This window comes from Leptomonas pyrrhocoris (assembly GCF_001293395.1).
Source record: "Leptomonas pyrrhocoris isolate H10 chromosome Unknown, whole genome shotgun sequence".
Taxonomy (NCBI): Eukaryota; Euglenozoa; class Kinetoplastea; order Trypanosomatida; family Trypanosomatidae; genus Leptomonas; species Leptomonas pyrrhocoris.
This window is the reverse complement of record NW_015438359.1, coordinates 1,656,783-1,676,675: the sequence shown is the minus strand read 5'-3', so window position 1 is coordinate 1,676,675 and position 19,893 is coordinate 1,656,783. Positions and strand designations below refer to the sequence as shown.

At 50.0% G+C, this 19,893-nt stretch overlaps 4 protein-coding genes across 5 annotated transcripts; all 4 read right to left on the bottom strand.

The window, feature by feature from the left end:
• Positions 1–949: 949 nt before the first annotated feature.
• Positions 950–3,970, bottom strand: ABB37_02356 (putative translation initiation factor IF-2; the record flags this gene model as incomplete). Its single annotated transcript, XM_015799323.1, has 1 exon — positions 950–3,970. The coding sequence occupies exon 1, from the start codon at positions 3,437–3,439 to the stop codon at positions 950–952; it is 2,490 nt and encodes an 829-aa protein (XP_015662801.1). The 5' UTR covers positions 3,440–3,970.
• A 135-nt stretch (positions 3,971–4,105) lies between these two features.
• Positions 4,106–6,149, bottom strand: ABB37_02355 (putative mitochondrial guide RNA associated protein, GAP1; the record flags this gene model as incomplete). Of its 2 annotated transcripts, none has more annotated exons than XM_015799321.1 (1): positions 4,106–6,149. In XM_015799321.1, exon 1 carries the CDS (start codon positions 5,750–5,752, stop codon positions 4,106–4,108), a length of 1,647 nt encoding a protein of 548 aa, XP_015662799.1. In that variant the 5' UTR covers positions 5,753–6,149. The 2 variants fall into 2 exon arrangements, with proteins under 2 accessions (XP_015662799.1, XP_015662800.1); XM_015799322.1 differs by having other exon boundaries at positions 4,106–5,818.
• Positions 6,150–10,445: 4,296 nt separating this feature from the next.
• ABB37_02354 (hypothetical protein) lies at positions 10,446–12,155 on the bottom strand (the record flags this gene model as incomplete). Its single annotated transcript, XM_015799320.1, has 1 exon — positions 10,446–12,155. One exon carries the CDS (start codon positions 12,153–12,155, stop codon positions 10,446–10,448), a length of 1,710 nt encoding a protein of 569 aa, XP_015662798.1.
• Positions 12,156–16,860: 4,705 nt separating this feature from the next.
• ABB37_02353 (hypothetical protein) lies at positions 16,861–19,822 on the bottom strand (the record flags this gene model as incomplete). Its single annotated transcript, XM_015799319.1, has 1 exon — positions 16,861–19,822. The coding sequence occupies exon 1, from the start codon at positions 18,088–18,090 to the stop codon at positions 16,861–16,863; it is 1,230 nt and encodes a 409-aa protein (XP_015662797.1). The 5' UTR covers positions 18,091–19,822.
• Positions 19,823–19,893: the final 71 nt, after the last annotated feature.

Sequence of the window (19,893 nt, the reverse complement as noted above, 5' to 3'; positions counted from 1 at the left end):
TCTGCTCGCCAAACAAACGAAAACAGAACTCACAAACCCTCGCACCGCAGACCGCATAGAAGCATCACATCCACGTGTTCCATATATATATGTATATATATTTCTTGTTTGATTCCTTGGCTTCTGTACTTGTTTATTCTTCTGTATCTTTCATGATGCTTCTCGGTGGCAAGATAATAATAAAGGAATTGCGGAGGTCCGGGAAGCGTCCTACGGCAGAAGCAACGCTATGTGGCAGGCTGGGTTCATTCTGTGTGTGTACTGTTGTTGTAGAATCACACACACACACATATATATATTATCCTGTTTTGATAAACACAAATAAAAAAGAAAGAAGGTGAGAAAAACGCCGTTCCCTGAACATCGTGGCCACCGCTGTGAAAAATGCCCTCGCAAGACGCACCGAAGAAGAGGTAAAAGAAGAGTTATCGAAGCGAAACAGGAAAGGAAAGAAGAAGACACACCTCGCAGGAACAAATTCAACGTCGTCGCTACACACACACACACACACACACACTCACACGCAAATCGACACACCACCAACAACAAGCGGAGAAAGATAGAGAGGAGGGGGAGGGGGGGGGGGGAGGAGATAAGAGGAGGAAGAAGGAAAGAACAGCGTTGTGCATGCGCCGCACGAGCCACTTACGTTTTTTTTATCTTCTCTCTCTCCCTTCCCCTTTTCCGGCCTCTTCCTCGATCCTCGCTTGGCCAAATCTACTACGCAGTCAGTAGCGATTAGTTAGACGAAACAGGTATTTAAAAAAATAAAAAAGAAAAAAGAAAAGTAAAAGAAAAAACTTTTAGATATCATTTGGTATCCACCGGCGGACCTCCTTCCTCCAGCAGTTCGTACCGCCGCAGAGCACAGCAGCCAAACGCTCTGAAACAGCCACCAACGCATTGCGCTGCGTATTCCTTTTTTTTTGCTTGCTGCTGCTGCTGCTGCTCATTTAGGCACCTTCAGCACCTTGATCAGCGTGGCCAGCAGCTGAATGTCGTCCGGCTTCAGCTCATCGGCAAACTTCTTCACCGCATCCACAGAGGGGCGGGAGATGTGCGAGATCAGCGTATCCTCCTGCGAAAACTGACGGCCCGCCGTCACACCCGACTCACCGGAGTTGATCTTCACCGCAACGTCCATGCCCGGCGTCGCCACCTCCACCGGCCGGTTGTCACGCTCCATCGACATCACCCTCCCAATCGGGATGACCTCATCCGTGCTCTTCTTCAACGCGCTGATCGGGGTGCCGACCCGCAGCTGCCCACGCTCGACGTTCACGGGTAGAATAATCGGGTCCGTCGCGTGAATTGCATCGCCGATCAGCTTCATGTACACCGGGAAAACGGCCACCGCACGCAGACGCTCCTTCTCGCGCGACTCGTACTCGTTGATGTAGCGCGTGAAGCTGTCGAAGAGGTGGTAGATAATCTTCGCCTCGAAGATGTCGATGTCGTTTTTCTTCGCAATATCGCGCGCCTCGTCCGACACGACAACGTCGAAGGCGAGAATGACGGCATAGCGCGGTTCGCGCCTCTTCATCGACAGCACCTGGACCATGTGCCGCTTGTGAATAGGGCCAATCGCGATGCTCGCGACGGGGATCTTCATCTCCTGCAAGAACGACAGCAGGGCTTCGAGCGCGCCCAACGTGCTGCTCTGCACGCTGACACCCACCCCGTCCGGGTTTAAGAACTTGTGTATGTTCGTTGCGTCCTTCATCACCTGCTCGGCGATCTTCTCGCGGTCGTCGCCGGGCTTCACGACGAGCAGCTGCGTTCCCGGCACGACGTACTCGAGATCGTTACCGGCAATTTTTACACCCATGGCGGCCTTGATGGACTTGTGGTGGTCGTACTCACCACGCACGCGCATCTCCCGCAACGGCTTCGGCGTCAGCAGTGAGCGGATCTGCGTGAAGACGGGGCCGTTCTGTCCACACAGGCAGATGTCGTTGCCCTCGTGTAAGTTGCCGTTGATGAGGATGACGTCGATCGTGAAGCCGTAGCCCGTGATCGGCTTCACCTCAAGCACCGTGCACTGCAGATCATCCTTGTAGGTCACCTTGCCCTCCATGAATTGCTGGACGAGGTGAATCTCCAGCAGAATCAAGTCGCACACGCCCTCGCCCGTCTTGGCCGAGGTCGGCACCACCGACACGAACTTGCGCACTTCCTTGTTGTTGTAGTACAGCTCCGAGTTCAACCCCTCCGCGGAGAGCTCGTTCTTCACCTGGCTCCAGCGCGTGTTGAACTCGTTGCGCACGTGCGGCTTCTGCAGCGCGAGTGTCTGCTGGATGTCCATATTCTCGTGCGCCTGCCAGTCGTACAGACGGTCGACCTTGTTGAGAGCAATGATGAAGGGGCACCGCTTCTCGCGCAGCAGGCGGATGGACTCGCGGGTCTGCTGCTCCAGCCCATGCATGATGTCGACGACCAAGATGGCAATGTCGCACAGGCTGCTACCCCGACTGCGGAGGTTCGTAAACGACTCGTGGCCCGGCGTGTCGATCACCAACAGTCCGGGCACGTCGAGATTGTAGTTGTACTTCTTATTCAACTCCGCCGTATCCGCGACGAGCTTCTCACGCGGGAAGAAGGTGGCGCCGATCTGCTGCGTGATGCCGCCGGCCTCGCCGCCCTGCACGTTCGTCATGCGAATGCGGTCGAGCAGGCTCGTCTTCCCGGTATCGACGTGGCCAAGCACGCAGCAGATGGGTGAACGCAGATTGCTCACCTTTTCCAGCACGTGGTTCTGCGCCGCCTCGGCCTCGCGCGTCGCCTCTTCCACCTTGCGCTTTGCCTCCCTGCGGGCCGTCTTTCGCTCGGTGCGCTTCGTGCGGATGCGGACGTTGTTGGTGTGCCGCACCTCGCGGCGCTCATCGCGCTCCATGACGGCCTCCCAGTCGTCCTCGTCCACCTCCGCGTCCGACTCCGACGGCTCCGACTGCTCCGCGTTTGCGTCCTCCTCCTCCTCCTCCTCGTCCGACTGCTGCAGCTGTTGCGCATGTGCCGCGGTTCCGTTCACCGCCGGCTTCGGCTTCGGCTTCGGCTTCGGCGGCGCGTTTTTCTCCGTCTCCTTCCGGATCTCCTCGTCGTGGCGGATCTTCTCCACATCCGGCAGCACCATGCCCGCGGCACGCATTCGATCCAAGGCGTCGCTCTTGCCCATCTTCTTCGCCTCCTTGCGGGCCAGCTGCTCGTCCTTCTTCTTTTGCTCCCGCTCCCGCAGGCGCTCCTCTTCCTCATACTTGCGCTGCTCCTCCGCCAGCCGCTCCTCTTCGCGGATGCGGCGCTCCTCTTCCTCGGCCTCCTGGCGAAGACGGTCCTCCTCTGCCTTCTGCAGCTCCATCTTCATCTTCAGCTTCGCCAGCATGGCGTTGGGCGGGCCTTTCTTACCCGCCGCCTTGGGCGCGCCCTTCGGTGCTTTCGGCGGCATCTTGAATCAACGGAAGGAGGTAGTTGACGGTCGTGGAAAGAAGGAAAAAACGAGAAGAAGAAAAAGGCAGGTGTGTGTGTGTCTGCACCTTGAAGCTTTTTTTGGTGTTTTTAAAGCCCGTTGAGCAAAAGAAAGCAGACAAAGAAAAACGCGGTAGGGACTGCGGATGACTACACCATGCTAGGTCCTTTGGTCACACGCACGTCATACAAGCAAAAAATAATATATACGTATAAACTCGTAAAGATACCTTTTTTTCTTCTTTCCCGCTCTCACCCGATAAACGGAATACTTTAACAAAAAGGGGGTAAGAAACAAAGTGCGTTAGGCTGGTCAGCTGGTATATGTCACGACTCGGCAGTCCGACGTGCGCAGTCTTACACACATGAATGTTGCGTCGCTAAGAGAATTTGGAATGACTAACGGTTGCGTTTGTGGAGCGAAGCAAGAAGGATTGACTTGGAAAGCTAAAAAACAAGAAAGTGGTTAAAGCATGCATGAATAGTTTGAAAGGATAGCGAAAACAAATCTGCAGACGCGGTAAGTAATGCGTGGCAATGACCGGGGGGGGAAGTCATATATATATATATATATATATATATGTATTAAAAAAGGTTTGTGAGAATCAAAGGCTGCACAGTCCCAACCACCTCGCCCTCGTTCAACTTAGAAGGCCGCAACAGAAGTCATGGTGTGCGAGAGGAATTCCTCCATGCCTGTCTCTAACTCCTTCGCCAGCAGGCTACCGTAGCGCCACAGCTCCGAGGACATCGCCGCGATATCCACTCGCTCCGCCTTCTGCGGCAGCACCACAATCCACTCATACTCCAGTCGCTCCCCTTCGTCGCCGGCTCGCGTGATGATCAACGGGGTGCGGCGGGTCTCGACCAGCTGCAGGGTGACACCGACCTGCGTTCGCATCGCCCACTTCCGTATCACGCGCTCGCAGCAGTAATTAACGTCGCCCAGCTCGGGTGACAGCACCGACTGCACCGAGTCGCGAGTGCTGCGTAAGATGTCGGCCTCCAAGTAGGCATCCGCGATGCGCTTTTTAATCGGGTGCCGCGCGCGAACCAAGAAGCGCAGGTCCGGCATCTGCGCGCGGACAAAGTGCGACACCAAGAAGCGGTCCCAAGGGCGGTTTAGCTTGGTGCACTGCAGCTGCGCGTTCAGCTCCGCATCCAGGATCTCGCCAGCACGGCGGATGGACAGCTTGTAGCTCGTGGTAGTGTCCTGCACCAGCTTCATGCCGAGCTGGTTCGCCAGCTTCTCCATCGCCTCGGCGTTCGTGGACGACGCGATGGCGAACCACACGTAGGGGTGCTGCGCATACACGTGCTTCTGCAGAGCCCACAGAGGTAGTGCGTTACGGTTCTGCTTCGCAATGGAGCGGTAGAAGAGAATGCGGCCGGCGCCGATGTTCAGCTCACCGTTCATGTTTGTGTTCCACAGGTTCGCCATGCACCACTCCAAGCCCCGCCGGAAGTGCTGCTCGTTCGCCTTGTCCACGTCCACCTTGGACACCAAGTACGCCAGCGTGTTTTTGCTCTGCCCGGGAAGCTTCGATGGATTAATGAGGTTCAGCCCGACATCCGCCGACAAGTTCGAGTGCAGCAGCTGATACGCGCGTGGCACCAGCGGCTCGTAGCGCTCGCCCATCATCTGAGGGCTGAACTCCATGTAGTCGATGTGCCGCCGCTCCTCGAAGCCCGGCTCGGCGCCCCAGTCCCCGTACTCGTCTGCCTCATCCAATGTCTCCTCGACGCGGTCGTAGCCCGACATTACGACATTCGCGGTCTCCTGCGGCACCGTCAGATTCGCCTGCTCCGCCGACAGCAGCTCCTCCACTTGCCGCACCAGCGTGCTCTTTTTGGCTTGTGGATCGATCGACCACGTCCCCCCGGCAGCTCCGCCTGTCGTCGAGGAGTTCAGCTGCTGCTGCTGCAAGAAGAAGATCAGCTCCGGCGCGGAGAGGGAGAAGAGGTTGCCTTCGTTCCACAAGCCCCACACGAGGTCGTGCGTGATGTGGCTAAAGTCCTTCTGCGAGACAGAGGACTGCCAGCGACGCGCGTGCTGCAGACTGGCGACCGGAGACGGCATCGTTGTGGCACGGAGCACCGGAGGACGGAAAGGGAAATCAGACGGCAGCAGGTGCACACGTCTGTGCGAGGCGTTGCGCCGCGTCGACGAAACGCCGCCGTCGTTGTCAACTGACCCGGTCGAGGCTGCGCGTGTCGCAGTGAAGACGGCTGATGACCCCGCCGCAGCGGCGACGCCGGCCAGGGAGAGCTTTGAGAAAGATATCCGCTGCATGAGGTTAACGAGAGGAAGTTAAAACAAAACAAAAAAACAAAAGGGAGATCCAAATCGGTAGGTTCTGCTCTTGCGTGTGTAAGAGAGAGGGGGAGAGAGAAATGGAAAGACAAGAAAACCGCGGAAATGCTTGTTCGTGTGTTCTTTAATTGCTTGTGGATACTGTTCGCTGAGCCTCCTCGTAAAAGGCAACAGAAAAATCTTCTGTCGTGGGAGCGGATGCGCCTTTCCCACAAATACACGATACTATATATATAGATATATATATATATATTTAGTAGCTTGAGTAGAAGAACGAAAAGCGGTTCCACAAGTAGAGGGTTCGCAGACACGAAAGCCGTAGATGCGATACCAAACGAGAAAACAATAATATATATATATATATATATATCACACTTTGAATTTGCACCACACACACCGATGAGAGATTCAAGCGAGAGTCGGAGAAGGAGGTGAAAAGAAAAAAAGAAGAGAGGGGAATAACAACCAGGAGAGCGATGCGTTTTCGATTTCAAAAAAAAAACACGAAAGGAACAAGAGGTTCTTTTTTCTTGATGCACATTTCCATTCGCTGCGTGTTTGAAAGGCGCCATTAAGCCCCTCTACTACCACTACCACTACCACTACTGCTGTTGTTAGTAGTACTAACAGAATCCATTGTGCTGCACAGTCAGCCTGGAAGTGGATACACGACTGAAGCAACACCCCAAACGATTGACGCTTCACTGCTATGCTGCGAGCGGAAATTTCAGAGGAGCCAACTTATATATTTGCTTCTTAAGGAGTTTGGTAGAGCCCCATATATGTTTTTTCCCGCTTCATTATTATTATTATCATTATTTCTCTCGTTGACGCTACAGTTTTGCCAAACAATTACGTGCCACCATCAAAAAAAAAGAAGAAGAAAGATAGTTATTTACTTTTCCTGAGACCAGCGTTTCTCCACACCCTTCACGCAGCTGATCCTGCCCGTTACGAGCAAGGGAAGGACAAAAAGAAACAAAAAAACCTGCCCGACTCGTGAAGAGGGAGATAGCGTCTGCCCCATGAATACCTGTATCGTTGTGCGTATGCGCGTGTGTCTCCCCTTCCAAACCGCTAACATCCAGGGCGTTGTGGTCGAAATACCCACACGATTTCATCGTAACCAAGGGTGAAGAGATAATTATTATTTTTATTTGTAAAAAAAAAGGAGAGGAGAGAGAGAAGCGTTCAGCTCGCGGAATCCATTGTAGAATTCAAAAAGGCAACAGCGAAACCATGGAGAGCATAAAGCTGCACTGATAGCACGATAATACTAAGAAAAGAGAAGGGAAAAAAAATTGCGAAGGATTTTTTGTTTGGAGTCCCGCAAAAAACAACAAAATCACGAGAAACTTGTCTCGCAAAAGTAGCCCGCACTTTGCGTTCACACAACACAGAAAAGAAAGGCAAGGAAAACCTGCTGCGGTGCTGCTGGGAGTACGAACCTCTCAAAACAAAGTCTTCATCGACGGAACAACCGAGCACCAATGCAGCCGTAGAAGAAAGAAATAGCAGGGACGTTAAAGAAGAAGAAGAAACAAAGGACGCACGCACCCACAACGTATGTGTGTAAAACAAGAGAAAGCACAGACGCGAAGAAAATAAAACACAAAAGAAGTTAACACGAAAGCTGCGGTGTGGAGCTCAACGTTCAAGACATGCAAGAAAAAATATGTCGATGCGCGATAACAGCCAACAACAATAACAACAAAAGGCACACAGTGCCTATTATTACTATTTAGCAACGCTACGTTGTTAGACCTTCATTTTCAAAAAGGCTTCCTACAAAAAAAAAGAGAAAGAAATCGTGGCGTGGTACATAGAGCGTGTTCCAGCTCATCCCCCCGAGAGAAAAAAAAAGAAAACGAACACACGTACAAAGAGAAAGGTGTCGAGTCTAGAGACCAGAATAAAACTAGGAGAGAACGTGAGAGAGAGAGAGAGAAGAAAGAGAAGATCGCAAAAACAAAAAGAAACCTCAAAAGGCTTTCTTCTTAGCGCCTTCCTTGTATTCTTAACATTAAATAATCAAAAGAAAGAAAAACAACAACAAAAAGAAGAGCCGAAGTGCTATCCTCCTATTTGGTTTCTCTGGTTGCACAACCTGTGGTGTGGCTGAGAATCCATCTCTTCCGATCGCGCACCAACAACCTGCCAACACGATGAAATGGAAAAGAGAACGAGGAAGAAAAATGTCGCACTGCGGCTGCACACAACGAAGAACAAACTTAAACGAAATGGAAAAGACGAGACAAAAAAAAAACGTAGCTCTAAGCGCAGCCAAAGATCAGATGCTGGAACAATGAGAAAGGAAGAAAAGAAGCATTACAGGTGAGACAAAAGAATTGTCGTTCACGCAGTAGCAGCAACAACGATATATACTTTAAAGGAGAAGTCTCTTCTATCACAGCAGGTACAAAGACGCCGTGTGCTTGGTTGCTGCGAGAACCCCCCGCTGGTCAATTGCATTCCACGTTGATGCGCATGCACGTGCATTCAGTAACGATCCACCAGAATACAAGAGCGTAGGATGTGAGGGAAAGACAATTTTAAAAAAAGTTGGCAATTTACGTGCTTTGAAGCGGTTTAAGCTCTTCTCATTCTTTTTATTATTATTATCAGTTCACAATACAAGCAACATTTCCACAGCAATAGCAACCATCAACAACGTAGGTGACCGTCGACGCGATTCCATACGCACCGGATAAAGCGTAGTATGCGTGGTTTTATTACTATTGTTATTCTTATTAGATAGGCAACTGGATAGAGAATACAGCAAAGATCATCTTTGTTGAAGCCGACGCTGCGGGTGGTGGATATGATGAGGACGAAAGTCCTTCTCCCCTCCCTCCCTTAAAGAAGAAAAAAAAGGATATACCATTCAAGAGTAAGTGAAGCCAGTAATGGACGATGTCATATAGAACGCGGAGTAGGGGAAAAAAGATAATTGGGAGATATGGATCATAGACGAAGATACAACCTACAACACCCACGCCTACACACACCCACAAGAAAGAGAATGCTTTGAGGTCCTTACTCACGGAAGAACTGCAGCAGGGGAAGGAGAGATTGAGCGAGAGAGAGAGAAAAAGAAAGAGATGAATAAATACATAACGTTCGCCGATCCATTCCCCGTACACAAGAAGAAACGAGGAAAACCTCCGTATCTACCAAAAGGAGAGTCATGATAAAAAATATATATAAATTGAAAAGCACCGATGGGCATGCAAGAAGAAAACGGACACCAAAGTGACGCTCTCGGCCCGCTCATACGCACGCACGCACATAGAAAGAAAGAAAGAAAAACCCTTCCTATGGGTACGGAACTGTGCGGTGTTCCTGATCGCCATCACCAAGAAATAACAGCAAAAAAAAAGCAACCAAGCTGAAGAGAAGCAAGAGACATTTTTTTTTAAACGGATATTGAAAACGGTAAGTACCGAATGAAAGAGGTACAACTGCAACCCCCCTCCTCTGATGCATTTCTTTTGCTGTTGTTGTTGTCGCCGTCAGTTTGTTTACGTTTCGGCACTTCAGTCATCAAAGAAAAAAAGAAAAAACGTCATCGGGGCGCTGCTACATGGAGAGCGGTGTTCAAAATAAAAAAACGCGTGAGGGCTCGAGTGAAGAGAGCCGGACAGGAGGGTGAATATATATAGAAGGTACGATGAATGGTGTTTATTGAAGGTGTAGGCAAACCAGAAATGCATGTTATATACCCGAACAAGAAAGACAATAACTCACACTCCACGAGGAAAAAACACAGAAGATAAAACCAAGCGATAAGACACCAACTCCACAAGACACACAAAAAAGAATCAGCAAACCCACCCAAACGGAGGCACACACACACACACAAAGACATCTTTCGCCAACTGACACAGACATAAAGATGCTGCGAATTCACTTACAGGGAGAATAAGAAAACACCAGAAGAAAAGGGGGCGAGATCAAACAAAAAACGAATAACAATAATAGAAGGTTGCGCTGAGACGGAAAAAGGAAACAACGAAAGCAGAGAGAGAAAAGGAAAAAAAAGAAGGAATCAGAGGCTGATCTCTGACAAACAAAGAAGCAAAACAAGGGAGCTTACCGTTTCCTTACAGAACGAGTTTCTCGCAGGTCTTCTTCTCAGAAACCTAAGCGATTGAGAATTGTTTTTAACACGTCGATCCTGCCGACAAAGAGAGAGAGAAAAAAACGTATAGAAGAGGTCAACAGATTTGTTTATATATATGTATATAGAGAGAGAGAGAGAGAGAGCGAGCATGGTAAGCTCAAGTAAGGATGCCAGGAACAAAAGAAAACTGAAAACAACAACCTTTCTCAACGCGGAGGTGAATAAATACAAAACGACGAAGAGAAGGCGGAAAAAAAAACGTTACGACATCTCGTTAGAGATCATCAAACAAGAGTGAAAAAGAAAAAAGGGAATGGAGGAAGAAAGCCAAGCGCGAAAACTAATAAAAAAAAGGGGAGAGAGTTATTTCCTTTCTTAGTATTTAACCTATTACTCCGCCTTTTGGGGGGTGCGGAAAAACACACACACACACACATATATACAAAAAACAGCCACCTGCGCGTAGGATCACAGGATAGAAGTTTTGCCGACGATACGCGGCATTTGAAGGGCAGACGATACGCCGTTTTCCCTTTTCCCCCTCCTATCCTACCCACCACGACGAGGAAAAACGTAGTAGGGGGTGCTGTACGACACACCCGCCCGAGGCAGCGGCAGCAACGGCACGGAAGGCGGCTGCGGTGGTGGCAGCATCGGCGTCGGTGGGAGCGGCGGAGGCAGCAGCGACACCGATTCGCACGGCATCGAGTAAGCCTGAGCAGTGAGGCCGGGGTGGGGGTTGATGCTGCCGGGCGACAGCTGCACGCGCGACAGCGGTTGCGCCGACATCATCGACAGCGCCTCCGCGGGCGAAATGCGACGCGCGGGCGTCGTTGCGCCAGCGTTGTGGTCAGCACCGCTGCTGCTGAAACTGTTGCTGCCTCCCTGCGCGACTTCAATTCGATGGGGCGGCAACCCGCTCGGCATCAGAAAGAACGACGGCGAGACGGGTGGCATCGGAGGTGCCGCTGCAGTACCAACAGAAGCCGCGATGCTGTGATCACCGGAAGAGAGATACGAATCGCTTCCGCTAAAGTACTGACGCGGAAGACTGATCTGCTGTGGCTGCTGCTGGTGATGTCGTCCTCGGTCACCTACGTAGCGCGAGGCGGAAAACGAAGGCGAAGAAGAAGAAGCGATCTTCGTGGCCGGCACACGCATCCGCAGGTGATGTGGCAGTTGATTCCGCACCATACAGCGATCGATGCTCAGCTGCTCTTGACGGCGGTCGGCGGTGGTCAAGATGACCTCCACAAAACGCGGCTTCGGTCGGTTCAGCGCCGGCACCGCGGCGTGGGCAGCGCACGGGATAAACGTGTTGTGCAGGTTCTGGAGCGCGTCCTGATCCTTTGACCCGTTCAGCTCAACGAAGGCGTTGCCGCTGCACTCCCCGCTCCCCAGCACACCAATGTCCAGCCGAAGGTACCATACACCCCGCAGGAACGCCTCCACGTCGGAGCGCTGCGCCTGGAACGGCAAACCGCGGAGCCAGTAGACGAGGTTCTGCGTCGATGACGGCGGCAGTGTCGGCGTGAGCGCAGGCGCGAGGTGTGTCGCGTGGCACTGCTGCAGCTGCTGGTGCTGCTGCTGGGCAGCCGTCATTTCCTCTACGGAGGACACGCGAACCGACACATGCAGGAGCGGCTCCTGTTGACCAACCACCACCACGCCAGGACACCGGCGCACGGCCTCCTCGGCCTCCTTTGCGGAAGAAAAGCACAGAAACCCCTGGCCCTCGTAAGGGCCATCCACGAAGAACGCGAAGTCCAGGTTCTGCCGCGACGGTTGTTGGCTGGGTGCTTCGGCGCCGGTGGAGCGCACTCCTTTGAGGAGGTGGATAAGAGGCGAAAGCTCACGGACGCGACTCGGAGGTACGCACCCAACCCACACAACCCCCGTTGCAGCGGTGTTGTTGCCGCAGGCGTCCGTGAGCGGAGGCGACGGCACCTCGAAGGGTGTCGTGACCCTCGACAGCGGCCGCCACAGACTGGCGTTAGAGTTGCCGGTGCTGTCGCTGCTGGACTGCTGCGGCTCTGGCTGGCTTTCCGTGACGGCGGCGCTGGCCCGAAACGTCCGCTCCGTGCGCATGTGCTCGGCGCCCGTCGCAGCTCCCATCCGGCACGGAACGGAGAAGGCAGAAAAGGGAAGGCGGGCGGTGCGATCCACGGCGGCGTCGCTGAAGGAGCGCTCGCCCCTGCAATTGAAAGGGTCAGCGGTGGCGACCGCGGGGGAGATACTGCGAGGCGGCTTCACGAACATCCTCTTTTCTCCCCTTTTCCCCTCTCCTTCCTCTGTCACGCAGTCGCGTTGTTCGCTGGAAACCGGCGCAGATCGCGGCTTCTCTGAACGCCGGCGCCGATTCCGCGACAGAAAACCAACAGCGAGAAGAAAAAAAGGACTTGTAAAAAGGAGGCGGCGAAGCGATGGAGAAGAGACGAGGTTGGGAAGGGCGGGGGGAGGGGAAGGGCAGCGTACTGTGAAGAAGAGAGAGAAGAATCAGCGTGTAGAAGATAAATGATCTACTTCAAACACACACCCTTGTATACATATAGACAGAAGTACAGAAAGCGCGGCAAGCACGACACAGCGGAGGAGATGAAGAACGGTGTGTACGTTTGCTCGCTGAGAGGGACAGGTACGGAAGGTGAGGAGATCGCGAACGCCGGGAGATAGGTAGTAAACAAATAAAAGGGGAGGAGAGAAAGAAGGATGAGTTTAGGGGGAAAAAAAGAATAGTGTGTCGTTCACACGTGAGCTGTAACGTCGACAACAAGGCAGTGGAATGCGGAATATAAAAGAAAAGAAAAGAGAAGAGAAGAAGCAGTGGGGAGGAGGAGAGCGGCTGAGGCAGTGAACAGCATGACGACTTGCACAACGGTAGCAAGCAACAGAAAACGAAAATGAAGCACAGGACATCGACCAGTATGTAGGTGCATGACAACATAAACGCAGCAAACCGGAGAATGTTTCTTTTCTCTTTTGAGTCTCTCGGTGTGCACGCGTGGGTGGTGTGCATCCTCTTCACCGGAGGAAGCACCAACGCTTCTGTTTTGACGCTTGAACTCTATTCGACTTTGTTGACTCTCTAGGGGGATGACAACGCATATTGCTTTAAAAACAACAACAACCGGGAAACAATAAAGAAAATATAATCTGACCAGACGAAATTAAATGCAATTGACGTCGACTCCTTCATGACTCACTTACTCACGCGCGCACGCACACACATATGCAGCCGCTACCCGCCTCCGCGGCGAGATGCGAAACAGAAACAACTAACAACAAAAGCAGAGTGGCAGTGGCAGTAGCAGCGAGAAAGAAGGAGAAGATGTAGCAAAAAAAAAAACAAAGAAGCTTACAAAAAAAAATGTGGTCGTTTTTTTTTATTCTCTTTTGAGCGGGGGAGACAAAAAGAAACAGCGTTCATAATAATAATTGGGGGGGGGGGAGAAGAAGAAGTGATGATAGTAATCACACTCGTGAAGACGTGAAAAGAATTCGCGCTTAATTGGAAGTGTCAACGGAGACACAAGCCTCAGTGTTCTTTTCCTCCCCCTTTACGGAAAAAAAGAGAAAAGAAAAGAACAACAAACGCCGCCAGCAAGACATTTATACATATATATGTGTATATGTGTGAAAAACAAGAAGATAAAAACTAACGCACAGAACAGTACTGTTCGCGAGCGAGAGAAAAAAGAAGAAGAAGAGAACTACTTGGTGTCATGCACAACGTCAAATAAAAATACATACACAATGGTAGAGAACAAGCAATTACCGGTCTATCGCAATAGCACCAACGCCTCTCCTTCGGTTTGTGGTTGTGGTTTTTCTTTCGATTTGCCCCTCTTTCTTTCTTTCTTTTTAACGCTTCTCTTACCTCATTCAGCCACTGTGCGTGCGCGTTTGTGGTGAAACAGGCTGAGAGGCAAACACACCACCAGAGAAGAGAGCTGCTTCTCGAACTTGCTTCCTCTTGTCTTCTTCGTCATTGTTTTGCGCTGATCAACTGGATTTCCGAAGTCGAAGACAGTAGAGAGAGAAAGAGAGAGAGAGCGAAGCCCCCGTGGCCTTTTTTGCGATTTTTTAAGGGGTGGGAGAATACGAAAAACCACAAAGAGGCAAAAGACGGAAAAAAAAACAGACAGACAGACGTGGCTGAGTTGGTGGGCTAGCATAACAGGGCGGGCTGCAAACAGAAGTCGAGAGAGAAGCACCAACGACAACAACAAGAAAACCAAAATACATGGGAACACTTCCGTTGCAAATACAAGACGGAAGAGAAAAAAGGGGGAGAAAAGAGAGAAAATCGTTAACACAGCAGCAACTCTTTTCTTCCTTTTCTTTTATTGTGCAATGGGAACTCGTCTTCGCATTTGCCGCGCGTGTCCCTTTCCACGTATTGTTATTACCATTATTATCATTCTTACAATTGCTTTCCGTCCATTTTTCGGCATTTATACGCGGCACCGATCAGAGAGAAATAACGCGCGTCCAACAGGTGCGCCTCCCCTCCCCCCTGCACGTTCGGCCTACCGAAAGAAATTCGAAAAACAAAAGCAGACAAATCAAATCAAACAAACCAAAAAAAAAAAATGATGAGCATGTGAATGCTTAGAGAAGGAAACCAAAATAAGGAGGGGGTGCAGCGCTAACGAGTTCCGTGATGATAAAAGGAGAAAATAACATAAACACTCAAGAAAAACTCATAGCAGTGCTTTTCGGTGTTGTCGATGAAAAGATATAACTTCAACGTGCATTCTCAAAGCTGTTTTTATTTAAGCAGATAGAAGCAAAGGGAGAGAAACTATATTTATATATCCAAAGCGGACGTTACAACGCACCGCAGCTCTGGGCATCATTTCTTTCTCCGAAGTGCTGAGAAAATAGAAGAAAAAGGCTCCAAAGAAAAACAAAAAAGAACGTGACGATAAATCAAGTAATTCAAAAAGAAGAAAAAAAAGAGCGATCGTATAAAGTAGCAAGAACGAGCTTACAAGAGACAAAAATCACTTTAGAAAAAAAAACAAGGGTGTTAGAATTGCGGTTTCACGCAAAAAAAAGAAGAAGAAGAAGAGGAGGGGAACTGCGCACGAAACGCAGCTGCCTATGTATTCACTTTTTCCCCAGTTTTCTTTCTTCTTGTTGATGCTTCCCTTTTTTTAAGCAATAAGTCAAAATACTACACAGGTCGAAGCAAACGCACTCATACATATATATAAATAATAATAGATATTTGCAATAATGACTTTTGCAACAGGATCCAAAAGGAAAAATAGTTAAAAACAAAAAGAAAACAGAGCGAGAGAGAGTGTGTGTGTGGTTAAGTGCCCGATGTAGAACAAGTATTCCTTCTCTTTGGAAAGTAGTTTCAATACTTGAAGTCTGAAAAAGAGGAAGAAGACAAGACAAAGGGGGAAACGAAAAAAAAAAACAGAAGACGAGCAACTCGCCGAAATTCTTCAGCAGCTCGACCCATTTTACCGCGCCAACGTTTAGCGTGGAGAAGAACAAACAAAGAAACAAAAAATAAAATAAAGAAAGGGAGAAATAAATTGTTTTGTTGGCTCATAGCGCTCGAGTCACTAATCAGTCCCTCACCCCATCATCTGCACCCTCCACCACACCTGCGTTGCCGCTGCTGGTGTGTGTATGTGTATGTATATGCACTTGTTTCTGTGCATCTGCGTGCGTGTGCGTCTTCCTTCGAGCGGGACTTCACAAAAAAAAAACTTAAGTTAAAGAATCCTGTCAACTAACAACAAAAGAAAAGGCGTGCTCCTTTTATTGTTGATGTTATACCTACCTTCATACCGTTCTTGTTAAACACTACGGTGTGTTTCGAGGAGGGAAGGAAGAAAAAAAAAGGCTGAACAAGAGAAAAACCAAACAGAAATAAATAATTAAATAAATATCGAGAAGAAGGCAACGGCAGAAAGACAGAGGATACATAAAAGCCCGCTTATGTTTTTTTTTTTTAGTGTTGTTGTGATGGTGGTTAACCTCTATGCCAACAAAGGAAAAAACGACAAACATGAAATATATATTTCTTATATAAGGAAAAAAAGGGTGAATAGTTATCGAGACCGTGAAAACGCCGAGGAAAATCCTTTGTGTATGCGTGTGTGGGTGTGTGTGTGTGTATGGAGAAACCACCAAACACAGCAACAGAAAGAAGCCAATTTTTAACCCAATAGTGATAATAATAATAAAAAGAACAGAAAGCCCTAATTACAGGATCCTAGCAGTCAATACGTGGTACTTAAGCACTCAGACACGCGCAGGCGCTCACGTACAAGAAAAGGAAAGAAAGAAAAAAAAAACCGAGAAGACATAATCCAAAGGAGAAAAATGACGCTAAGAAAAAGACATACCAAACAGACTGCTATTGAAAGAACACGATGTACGAGTGACGAAGTAAATAAAAGAAGATAAGAGAGATAGATCGTAAGCAAGAGGTCAGAAAAGGAAAAGGCACAGAACGGCTCATAGAGAAGACAGAAGAAAAAGGGAGGTTAAAAAATACAAAACTACAAAATCGTGAAAAGATTAAAAGGGAGAAAAAGCCCATGCTCTGAAAGCGAGAGAGAGAAAATAAAAAGAAGATGCCATTTTTTCTTTGGAGGGTATTGCGAAGGTGCGTTTCACACGAAGTGTGCGCACCATCTCTCGTGTTACCTGGCGAGACAAGCAAATAGAAAGAGAGCAAGTGCAGCGTACGTGTATATATATGGCATCGGTGTGGAATTCAACGAAAAGGAGAATCCTTTTCTCGTTGTCCACCACTGCTTACGTGAGCAGAGCTTCCTCGTTGCAGCTGTACGTAAAGCTGTTGACATATATAAAAAAGAAAAAGGGAAACGACGGGAAAAAGGAAAGCAAAGGTGAGCGTTTTTCTTTTGTGCCGTGTTAGAAATATAAACATGACTTGAAAAACGGAGTCACAAACGGGGAAATACAAGAAAGATCAGTTGTATGCGGGAGGTAAGGCAAAAGATGTTGCTCCGTATGGGCCGGCAAACATCACGGTCGCCTGCTGCTGCGACGGCGGCGGCGGCGGTGGCGGTGGTGGCTGCGCGAAGGCCATGTGCTGCCCAAAGTACGGAGACGGCTGCATCGCGCCGACATAGTCGTACGACAGCGCGTACGTCTGCTGCGGGGCCGCCGCGCCGGTCGTCACGTCTCCCATCACCTGCGGCGCAAAGGAGACCATCGTCGGCAGGTTTGCGGGGGGCGCGTAGTTCGAGAAGGTCGGCACAAACTGCGTCGGCACCGATGACGACCCCACCGGCACACCGCATGGGATGTAACACGTCTGCTGTTGGTGCGGCTGCGGCTGCTGCATCGGCAATGGCACATTGCCCGAGAGCGACATGTTTGAAAACTGCGACGACGAGTTGTTGCTCAGGCCGAGGAAAGTTGGGAACGACCCATTCGCGAAGGACGCGTTCGGAACGGAGGCGTTGAAAAATGAGCCATTCGGGAACGATGCGGCGAAGTGCGGGTTGAAGTGATCGACGTCGACGTTGTCAAACCCGTTCTGCAGACGGCGCTGCCGCCGCGTCGCGTCGCGGGGGAGGCAGCGGTCGTGCTCGAGTTGCTCCAGCCGTTTCGCCGGGTTTGACGGCATGACCTCCACGAATCGCGGCTTCGGCCGCACCTCGGCCGCCAACGCGGTGTGGGCACTGATCGGAATAAACGCGTTGTGGAGCGCCTCCAGCTCCGTCTGGTGCCTCGACCCTTTCAGCTCGACAAAGGCATTCCCGCTGCACTCCCCGTTCTCCAGCACACCAATGTCCAGCTTGCTGTAGTCAATGCCTGCCAGGAACGCCTCCACGTCGGAGCGCTGCGCCTGGAACGGCAGACCGCGGAGCCAGTAGACGAGGTTTGGCCCTCGACGTGACGCCGTGTTCGTTGTGGTGGCGGTCACCTCCGTGGTGCTGCCGGCCATCGCAGCGGTGCGCGGCACATTGAGCACACGAGAATCGTTCTCGCTTTCACTCTGCATCATGAGCGGCGACTGCGGGGCCGCCATCGCCTCCGCGGACGCAGCACCGTCGGCGCTCATGTCACCAGTACCTTTTGAGAAAAGATTCGGTGTAACCGTTGGCGAAGGTGAATGGATAACGACGTTAGCAGGGTTATTCGCGTTGAAGATGGTGGCGACGGCGGCGGCAGTGCTCACTAGCACAGACATAGATATATATGTAAAGAAGAGAAAGAAAAAGATCAGGCGTGTGAGCTCTTCATAAATAACACCGTTTTCACAGTTCAAAAGTACCCCTTTTGCCAAGCAGCCGTTTCAATTGCTCTCTTCCCACACCTCTTTTTCCCTCTGGATGGCACTAAGAAAAAAAAGGAAAAATGATGATGCTCCTCGGTGTTCGTGAGGTTGGACTCACCTCACTCGGTGACAGCTTTCTGCTTCAATGAGCTACACCGTTGTTAATCCCGATTTGCCGCTTCTCTTCTCGCGGCGAGATAAACACAGCAGACAGTGAAAAAGAAAAGAGAAAGAGAGACGGAGAACAGACGGGGGTCTTTCGTGCGCGCTTCTCAACTCCTACACGGTAGCAAAGGTCCTTTTTCTTCTTCTTTCTTTTCCCTTTTCCTTCTGAGTTAAGACGCCACGAATCAGAAACAACCTTTCTTCTTCAACGCTTCACACAGCCAAAGTTTTTTCCCTTTATTCCCTTAGTTGACTCTGTGTAGGTGTCCGTGCGTGTGCGTGCGTGTATGTGTATGTGTGTAGGCGTGTAAAAGGAAAAAGAGAACCGACAGAAAATGGAAAAAGAACCAGAACAGGAGAAAAACAAACAAACAAAAAGAACGCAAAGAAACGTTCAGTAAGTGCCGTTCTCCTGCTAACAATAATAATGCTTATAGAAAGAGAGAGCGAGCGAGACAGCTCAATATGAAAGAACGACAACTCTAACTTGAGCGCGGGTAGAAAAGACAGAGGACAAAACAAAAACCAAAAGAAAAGACGACAATAGGTTAGCGGAGAAGGGTGGAGTACGTAGAAATCAGCTGTGACAGAGATGCAAAGAGAAGTGCATGTTGGTGTCGGAGAAAACGCAAGACGAGAAAGAAACGAAAAGCAAAGGAAAACAGATCACTTCCTCCCCGATAGCAAAATGTTTAATAGAACAGAGAAAAAAGAAAAACACAAAGATAATTGAACAATAATAACTTTTTTAAAAATAGTTTTACGAGATCCCCGGGGAAAAAGGAGAAAAAGAAGAAACAAAATACCCGTAATGGTGGTTACCGTGGTGTTGCTCTCGCTCTCTCGCTCTCCGAAAGGCAGACAGTGTATTTGGCGATGCAGGTCTTCTACGTGCGCGCGCACACACACACACACACACACACGATAGCAGTCGAACGTGTCAGCGTGGTAATGGCACGAACAAAAGAGGTGGCACGAGAGGGAGAAAAAGAAACACCGATGTACGCGGCAACAATGAGTGGGGGAGGCAGTACGTGCACGTGTATATGTATGTGTGTGCTTGTGTAAACACAGCAGTTTCTTCGAGTGCGGTAAAGAGAAGATGAGGGGGGAGAGCAGAACAGCAGCGCACAACGGACGATGTACGGGACAAACCCGCCGGAAGAGGGAGAAGGAGGAGGAGGGGAAGAGTGGCGAAACGGGAAAAACAAAAAACACAGAAACGAAATAGACGCAATGCAAGCTGTTGCAAAATGCGTATCAAAGTGTGCTTTTTTCTTTTCCTTTTCCTTTTCCTTTTCTTCTTCTTTTATTCTTCAACGTGTCAAGATTGATCGAAAAGAGCGAACGTCTTTCAAGGTGAAACAAGAGCGAGAAAAGAAAAAAAGTGCGCGGTGGATGACAGATATTTCTTTTTCTCACCTTCGGGAAAGAGAGAGAGAGAGACAGGTTTGCAAAGAGGAGCGAGGCTAGGAAATCTTGTGTTGGACAGTTCACACGATGGGTCCCCGATGATGAAGGTGGTGGTGTGGAGAAGGAGGGAGAGCAGGT